This window comes from Crinia signifera, chromosome 9 (assembly GCF_055691185.1).
Source record: "Crinia signifera chromosome 9, ASM5569118v1, whole genome shotgun sequence".
NCBI lineage: Eukaryota > Metazoa > Chordata > Amphibia > Anura > Myobatrachidae > Crinia > Crinia signifera.
The window spans coordinates 43,873,656-43,883,393 of record NC_139225.1 but is presented as its reverse complement, the minus strand read 5'-3'; the positions used below and the strand labels follow the sequence as shown (position 1 = coordinate 43,883,393).

Genomic DNA, 9,738 nt, shown 5'->3' with positions numbered 1-9,738 from the left:
GTCGACATGAGTTAAGATCGAATTTGCATAAAGGTCGACATGAGGAAGGTCGACTGGTCATAAGGTCGACATGGGTTTTTCACTGTTTTTTGAGCCGACATGTGCCGACAGGCGGTATTTCATGCCCTACCATCCACTAGGGCGTGGTGGGAGAATAAAATAGTGTGCCCGAAGCATTGCCAGCGAAGCGAGGGTCCGATTCTCATTGCCAACTGTGTCCATGTCGACGGTGTCGACATTCGGATAAAAAAACAGTGAAAAACCCATGTCGACCTTATGACCAGTCGACCTTCCTTATGTCGACCTTTATGCAAATTCGACCTTAAGTCATGTCGACCTTGGCCCATGTCGACCTTCCTGCCAGTCGACCTAGTGGGGTCGACCTAATGACTGTAGACCTAAGTTCATTCTGACAGATGTACCGATTCCCTTTATATAAAGTGCCACTCTACTCTATACTTAGCCGAAAAGATTTATGTATAGCCCGGGTTACCTGTAAAAGTCAGGATATTTATGTGAACAGGTTACACAGAGATATTAAAGACTACCTAGTTACTGTGTAAGTCATTTGCATAGATACTGTATAATGAACTTACATACTGTATGCTAACTGACATCTTAGGTTAATGACCTTGATCACAGACACAGAGAGATTCCTTTAACATGTTTGAATTCTTTTTACTATTAAATTCCCCCAAATAAGTTTGTGCTGACCAATCACTTTTTGTTCTTTGTATGTTACTCCCCACAGCTGCACACTGTGCTAATTGTACATCATTTTCATAATAAGGGGTACATTTACTAAGATGAGAGTTCTATTGAAGATGGTTTGCTGCCCATAGCAACCATATTCTATTTATTATCTTCTAGAAGGTTCTAAATAAATCAAAAGTAGAATCTGATTGGTTGGTATGGACGGCATTCCATCTTCAATAGAACTTCTATATTACTAAATTTACCATTAATTTCTTAAAAATACAGTGAACTATGCACGGGTTCACTGTACTCTTTTACACATTAAATTGAATTTGCCTGGTGGAGTCAATACTGTATTAGAGCCACGGCTGTCATAATATACCAATGACGGCATCCCGTCTACCTCCGGGCGACCGGCACTGGAATCCCAACATCAGTTAGGATGCTGGCACCAAAATCCCTATTGCTAACAGAGCTGATTCAGGCCATGTGTCTAATTTGACCACATATGTCAGTTGCAAAGGACCAACTCTTTGGTGCTCAGTCCAAATGGCTCGACCTATGAAGACCAAAGACTGTCATCGCCCAACAACATTTTCCGCCGACCAAGTCACACCATCAATCTCTACCAGGAGCGGACTGGGATAGAACTATAACAACAGATAAGAACCACTTGACCCGTCTAGTCTGGCCTAAACACATGTACATGCACACACACTAGGGTGCTTTTTTTTCCAGGAGCCAGTAAACCTACAGTACCAGTATATTTTTGAAGTGTGTGAGGAAATGTGAGTACCCAGAAGAAACCCACGCGAGCACAGGGAGAATATACAAACTCCACACAGTTAAGCCATGGTGGTCAACCTCCTCAGTGCTGTGAGACAGTAATGCTAACCATTACACCATCCATTCAGCCCTAAACCACCCTTATGTCGGTAGAGGTCATCTTCTGACATTTACAACATATCTGAAGATGATCCTAATGATTATCATAGAATCATTATTGGGCACAATCGATGCTTGAAGGCCACATCTGTTTAGCACCTATGACCTTTTGTGCGGCCAATATCAGAGATAAAGTTTTGCAAGCTAAAACGGAACCATTGAAAATCTTAGCTAGACAAGTAGCATCCTTGAAGTCAAACATCTTGTTAATCTATGAAATAATTTCTGCACAACAGCAGACAATGTTACAATGGCTGTCTCAAGTAATTAAGAGAAACAATGACAGCTCACCACAACATACTAAATCATCCTAAAGAAAATAGATCAGGAGTATGAGGCAAACTTTCTATACTGTTTACAAGGACAGATTTGTTCAGGTATGGTGGGCGGAGAAAGAATTGAAATGTTTTTCTTTCATTCCTGCCAACAATAAACGAGGTTTATATAAGTGACGGTCAACCAAAACAGGGCTTGACTCATGGAGACATCGGCAGTGCTGTCAGGTTACACAGTAACACAGGCGGCTAACTGTCGGCACTGCCTGTCTCACTTTTTGGGTGTGGGATTAGAACATTCAGCCCGTGTAAAAGGCTCATTTATTTTCCATTATATGAAATTCAATTAAACAAAGTTTGGCTGCAATGTCCATGTGCCAGCGAGTGCTTCTGACCATTAAATGTCAGGTATGGAAAGGACGGCCACAGCCTTGAAATAAAAAATATTTTTTTTTTTATATTTAGTCGTTGAATAACATTTTACCCTTCGCTCTGAAAAGTAAGTCTATATTTACTTTTCAGAAGGCCACTATCTGCCGAATTGGGGGTAGGCGCCGATGTCATGTGACATCAGCTGCCCGCCCCGAGGATGCATGGGCACGCCTGCATTCACAGGGGTACGCCCAGCGCTTCTATGGCCCACCCATAATGCACTGGCGTGGTCCCCTGCAACTGCCCCCTGCCCACCCATCGGTGAGCAAACACCCCGGCGAGAGTGAAACTCGCCAAAGGGCCTTCGCACCAGGGGGAACATGCGCGAATCCCTACAATCGGCTAGGGGAGCAAATTCGGACCTCACCGATCGGTCTGAATCACCCCCTTAGTCATACGGCTTTCACATCGCAGTGCTGGATAAGACCCAGGATCATGACATTATACACAGGCCGATCTGGGTGTACCGGTTCTTATAAGTTAACCCAGGTCGAATTGTCGGGTTGGCCAACTTGGGTTATTAGGCTTGGAGCTTTCATACCTGAACCCAGGTCGGCCAGTCAGCAAACCGGCAATAACGGAGTTTTAACTACGGTTTGAAAGGGTATCAGTGACCAATCCTAAGCATCAAAATATTGTAATTTTTAGGTGTTAAAAAAAAAAACATTGGGAATACTGCAATATATATAATACTCTGTAAAACAGATGAAACTAGTCATGTAACACAGTATAACTTCTATATAAAAACACTACAGCACCTGTGCATATTTATTGCAGTTTTCAAGAATCTATAATATATGAATATATTGCACTGGTAATACAAGAAGACAGAATGCAGACATAAGGGGGTGAAATGCGAAATTGTTGGGGAAAGCTGCTGTTTTTAAAAGGGCCTTTTGCATTGTGGAGGTGTGGGGGGGGTAGGTATATGAGCACAGTAATTGATGAGACAATGAAATAATGAATTTAATCATTACATAAATTATACTTTCAAACCCTCCAAAAGTCTGGGGTAAAAAAAAATCTAATGTAACATTTCATATCTACCAATATATTTTTATATATGAAACCTTTGGGTTTTTTGAAGCACTTGTATTCATTTTTTTTCTTTGGTACTTGAACTAGAAATTCAAACTGGACTTCTAGATAGATCTATGTGTGCAGTGGGCCCCTCATATGCCCAAGAGGGCAAAGCGGGGGCTCTCTATTACTCTGGACGGTGGCAGCTGAGTATCGCTAATAATGTTAAATTACAGCAATAAGTCACTTTTTACCGCCATGATAAGTGGGAGCTTAGTAAATAGGCTTCAAAGAAAGTGGAGGGGTAACTTTCACTATAGCTCCGCTATGATAAAATAAAATGTAGCAAAAATATCTGTTAATCGTTGAACCGTCCATATTAGTGTTTTAGCCAAATCTGAGAAAATCACATGCAACCGTATTTTTAAGAGCAAAATTTCTTGAAGAAGTGCTAAATTTCAGGCCTATTTGGTGAATACCAAAAGAGTTTCCACATAATCCTGTTTCCCACAAGCCTTTAACCCTTTGAATGCCAAGTGAATTTGTCAAAATAGGTGTATAATAGGTATATTAATCACAATGACCTGTATGTTTACCTTATATAGGAAATATAATCTTTTTTTTTTTACACATTTATATTTGAGTTTATAAATAACAAATGTGAGCGATGCTGGAATATTTGAATGGATATTTTGCGGATCTCTCACAGAGATCTTGGCACGCAAAGGGTTAAGGGCTGTATTGTAGTTCACTCCTGGCAAATTCTTTCTTAGATGGACAAAACCATGTGCACTGCAGGGGGGCAGATGCAAAATGTGCAGAGAGAATTAGATTTGGGTGAGTTATTTTGTGTCTGTGCAGGGAAAATAAAGACTGCTTTATTTTTACACTGCAATATAGATCTCACTTTGAAGTAAAACGTCACCCAAATCTAATTCTCTCTGCACAAGTAACATCTACCCCACCTGTAGTGCACATGGTTTTGTCCATCTAAGAAGGAATTTGCCAAAAGGAGTGAATCAAAATAAGGCCCTTAGACAGGCCTGGACAACCTGTTGCTCTCCAGCTGTGGTAAAACTACACATCCCAGCATGCTTGCTCACAGTTTTAGCATTCCCTAGTATCAAAACTGTGGCAATACATGCTGGGATTTGTAGTTTCACAACAGCTGGCGAGCCACAGGTTGACCAGACCTGCTTTAAAACCTTGAGGTTGAGTATCTGTGGGATATAGATAAAAGAATATACAGCTTAAAGTGCAATCCATTTTTAGGACTAGTGGAAATACACTAATACTCCTTTATATGGAACCAACCCTAATACTGTACACACTAGTCGGATTTCACATTTCAGGAGCCGTCGGAGTATTTCACCCCGTTTTAAGGCCGCTGAGAAGAAAAACAACATTTTTTTCTGGTCATCTGCAGTGATGAGGTGTTTTAATTGTTTTTTTTTTTTTATAAAAAGGAGCAAAAAATAATTACAAGATCCCGATTTGTAATTATCCAGAACATCTACATCTACCACATGAGTTATCCCACCTAGAAGCCATTTATGTGTATGTTTGTCTTTTCTAGACCAGATATGGTTGCAGGTCTGTTCTAAGCTTACTAACGTGGACCTTATAAAAATCCATGATCTTAGGCAGTAATAATTCCCATCCTGCACCGCAGGGCTGCGTAGTTTATGTAATACTTTTCTAAGAGCTGTATATTAACACTTAAACTTGACAACTGCACTTCTGCCCATAGGAGCTGTGCCCGAGAGGGGTCTTTAAATGCCAGAAGTAATCCTGAGTTCTTTGTGTACATTATTATAGCCTTGGGCCTGAGAAGAGCGATATCATAGAAAAGTCACCTATAGTAATGTGCCAAGGATACACAATCGAATTTCAAATGCAAAGCTAGCAAAACGTTAGAAAAAAAAAAACCAACACTGTACAAAATTCATGGCTTTGTACTTGATTTCCCCACCAGACTGGCCTGGAAGCGTACTGTGCAGTAGAGAAGTGGACGTCGATCACTGTACGCGTGGACTCCAGATGGAATTTGTATACCCACCACCTGCTTCTTCCCTGTGTAAACTTTTAAGATTCCGCTCGCAGGATTGATCACACCAGTTCAAGCAAAACAAATGAGTCAGTCCTTGTCGTGTTCCATTTAAAAAAGGAGTTTGTTCCTGATTTTAGTTTATTCCCAGTTGACTACATTTCATTTAGAGCATCTGATGCCTCTGCTTTGAAATTCAATAAAATAATAATAATCCGATCATAGAAGAATACTAACCCATTTGATGCTGGAAGGGATAGCAATGTAATACTAGCTTACTGGCTTCCGTGTTCAGACGAAGGCTACAATGCTTTGCTCCATGTAAACTGCTGCTGGTCTTCTCAACAAGAGTCTACTGTAAGGTCATCTTTTTGGCTAAAATGTTTTGGTTCTCACTTGTGATCATCACATCATCCTCTTTGAAGAACGGGATCATTCATTTTAATTCACACCAGACTGGAACCGCCGGTAGCGAGAATAGGTCTTGGTAATACCTGCTCAATACTGTATGCCTCCTTTCTGTTTACCATAGAGTCCGTATTTGATCTCCCCAGCCCTGAAGGAGTGGGCATTTTTTTCTCTTATAGCCCATCGATAGCTGTTCCCTTATATCTGAGCCGGTTAGGCTCACAAAAGGAATGAAAAGATAATATATGAAAATACTCATAGTGAAGGTCTGAAAGAACTGTCCTACGTGGAGTCTAATGAGTCCAGTTCAAAAACATCATCGCTGGATGGGCTGGTAAAGAAAGAGTGTCCAGGTGGTCGATTGTCATCTGGGCTACTGAGGCCCAAACTTTTTTCAAAATCCAGCAACTGGCCCATGAAGTTGAAATTGGGGGAGATGTTGGTCTTCTTGCGCTTGACAAAATCGTAGGCATCGTTAAGGGACAGGTTGAGCTTCTGCATGAGGTAGGCGACAGTGACAGTGACAGATCGGCTGATGCCAGCCAGACAATGCACAAGTACCCCACAATTGTGGGAAGCTGCCTCATCTGTAAGAGAAATGGAAGAAAGACAGTTACAATCATGAAAGAGGGAAGGGTTCCACTGGCTACCGTTTTGCTACTATTGAAATCTTAAAAAAAGTTTAGGGAATTGCCCCCCCCCCCCAATCAAAATAAGGACAGTACGCACCGAAGGACGTAGTGCCATATACATAATGTCCCCTGTACTACCATATACATACTGCCCCCTCCCAATAGTGCCATGTGTTTACTGCCTTACCCCCGTAGTGCCATATACATACTGCCCCAATAGTGCCATACACATTCTGCCCACCCCCCATAGTGCCACATACATGCTACCCCCCATAGTGCCATATAAATACTGCCCCCATAGTGCCATATACATAATGCACCCCCATATGGCCATATCCGTACTTCCACCATAGTGCCATATACATACTGTCCCACTGTAGTGCCATATGCATAATGCCCCTGTAGTGCCATATACATTCTGCCCCTTCCTAGTAGTGCCATGTACGTACTGCCTCTCCCCTATAGTGCCATATACATATTGCCCCTCCCGTAGTTCCATATACATACTGCCCCATACCTCCCAACTTTCATGTCCCCGGACACTGCTGATGAAATTTCGGGGCGTGGCCTAATTTAGGGGGCGTGGTCTATACCCACGGCTCTCCCGCGTGGCCACGCCCCCATTTTGCAGCTATGGGGGCATGACCCAGAGTCTCTGTGAGCCTCTAGCCATGCCCCCAGCCCCCTGGCTGCAGGAATAGACACTGTGCGCATGCGCACAGCGTTTATTCCCCGCTGCTTAGCAGCCGAAAGGGGGGACTCCCAACAGCCCCCCCTCACCGCGGGACACTGCCGTCCGCGGGTGGGACAGCGGGACAGGCCCTAATAATCGGGACTGTCCTGCTAAAATAGGGACTGTTGGGAGGTATGCTGCCCCCATAGTGCCATATACATACTGCCGCTTCTGCCCACGCTGGCTCCTTCCATCTCTGAGGGAAGGAGAGGGGAAAATACCCATCTCCATTTCCTCTCAGCCAATTAAAATTTGGTGCCAGCTTGTGAGCCAATCAGCCAATCAGAGCTCCAGCTTGTGAGCCAATCAGCCAATAACAGCTTTCAATTCGGCAGCCAATCACTAACTGCAGCTGCCGGTCAGTGAAAGACTGATGGCTGGCCCCACATTTGAAATGCGTGTCAACCAGAGCTAAGTGGCTTGGAGAGGCAGATAGGCATTTGGCATATCAAAAGCCATGCAGGTGGTGCTGCCAGATGGCACGCCTATAGTACAAATGCGCTGTGGGCAAGACACCACTGGCACACACCCGGTTACGGCCCTGATTGGGGCTGTTGCAATGTGTGCACTGTGCCAGCAGCTGCCACACATTTAGTGAACTTTCCACAGCACATGTTCAGACAATAGAAACACGCACAAATGCCGCTGCAAAGTTGGACACATTAAGGCTGCAACAAGCCCTACAAACGAAGGGGTAAAATAGGGTGTACAGGTGCTTTCTCATGTAATTTACCCCTATTTTGCAGCCCACTCAGCACCAGAACCTTAAAGACTGAGGGGTCTATCTATTTACTAAACCTTGGAAAGAGATCAAGTGGAGGGATATAAAGTACCAGCCAACCACCTACTAGCTTTCATTTTTCAAACACAGCCTGTAACAATTAGAAGCAGATTGGCTGGTACTTTATATCTGCCACCTTTATCTCTCTCCAAGTGGTAGATGTATGAAGCAGTGATAATGGAGGAGAAGTGGCCCATGGCAACCAATCAGCTGCTCTGTATAATGTTATATTATGCAAATTACAGATGTTACTTCTGTGCTGATTGGCTGCCAAGGGACTCTTCTCAGCTGGCTCACTTCTCACTTATCACTGCTTCATACATCTGCCCCCCAAGGCTTAGCAAATAGACCTCTGAAATCATCAGCATATTAGATGGTCACGATCTTAGCAGCAGCATATCTTTGCTTATACAATTACAATGCTTTGGTTCAAGGAGAAAACGCATTGTAAGGATTTAACCCGTTGCCAGTAGAAGGCACTCTGTCATTACCTAACGATATGGGTGCTTTCAGTAAACCACTCTCCAGATAACACCACTGAGAGGAGTAATTTAAAAATAGCTCTTAGACAAAGACAATAAGTGGCAGAGAACAAGGGAGGAGGGATGTCCATTAAGGTAACCCTATCCGGGAGGCTGCAAACTGCCAGTCTGAAGGACAGTCTCAAAGACATGCAGACACAAACATGTCCTTATAGCTCCGCGCTGAGGTCCACTTACTGCGTAATATTTATTGCCACCATTGTGTGATCAATAGTTTATCTCAGAGCGGATTGTTAGAGCTCAGGTAGACAAATAAAACATAGCAATATGCGTCGGCACACAGCCTGCACCCCCTTGTTACAGGGGCGTCACCACGACCTCCTGTTGGCCATGCCCCTCCCATTGACCAAGCCCCCTTTTTACTGGGGCCCAGCTGGGCTTTTATTGGTCCTGGTTATATTCATAAAGTCATAAGCTTTCCAACGACATATCACAATGCATGAAAACAACAGATATAGCATGGACCCTTATGACAGCACCCTTAAGGGGTCTTCCGAGTATACCCATCTTTGAACTAAGATTGTCCCTTAAGATAGTGTGCAAAGTTTGAAGACGATTAGTTAAAGCGTTCGAGAGTTATCGAGGAACATCCATGCAAAGACGCACACACAGACACACACACACAGACACACACACACAAACATCATCCAAAAACGGTGGGCATGCCCATGGAAATGCTGGGCGGACACCTGAAATTGCAGGCATGCCCATGCCTGCTCGGGGCAGGCGTTTGATGTCACATGACGTCAGTCCCCGCCCCCATTTTGACCATCACTGTGCAGAATAAAAGTAAGTATAGGCTTAATTTTATCTGCGAAGGGAGGAAAAAAATCATTTGATGACGAGTAACCATTGAATGATTTTTTCCTGTAAGCGTACACATCTGCTCACATCATGTCAGGGAGATTCGGTCGGTGGAGTGGGCCTGCGTTCAGTGGGACTGCAGGGCAGCGTTTACCTGCTCCCCAGGCAACGTATATACGCAGCCTAGCAAACAGGTCTGAATTACCCCTGTTCTGCGTTCAACATTCGATTAAATACACCACATCGATCTAAAAACAGAAATGAAACTAAGATATGTGGCAGGTCCACTAGGGTCCGAATTTCTATAATATTCACATAACAAACGACTTCCCGTGTTTACAGTTCGGCTTGCATAAGCAGTCCACACCAATTACCCATGCTCTTCTCCAGTGAACTCTCCATTCCCAGACCAATAAGTGTAGA

General features: G+C 43.5%; 1 protein-coding gene across 2 annotated transcripts in view; it reads right to left on the bottom strand.

The window, feature by feature from the left end:
* Positions 1 to 3,078: 3,078 nt before the first annotated feature.
* DUSP9 (dual specificity phosphatase 9) overlaps positions 3,079 to 9,738 on the bottom strand; it is a 63,306-nt gene continuing 56,646 nt past the window's right edge. For both annotated transcript variants that reach the window (XM_083159015.1, XM_083159014.1), the window contains exon 5: positions 3,079 to 6,410. In XM_083159015.1, the coding sequence (XP_083015141.1) occupies positions 6,106 to 6,410 (305 nt within the window). In that variant the 3' untranslated portion in view covers positions 3,079 to 6,105. The remainder of the gene's footprint in view (positions 6,411 to 9,738) is intronic.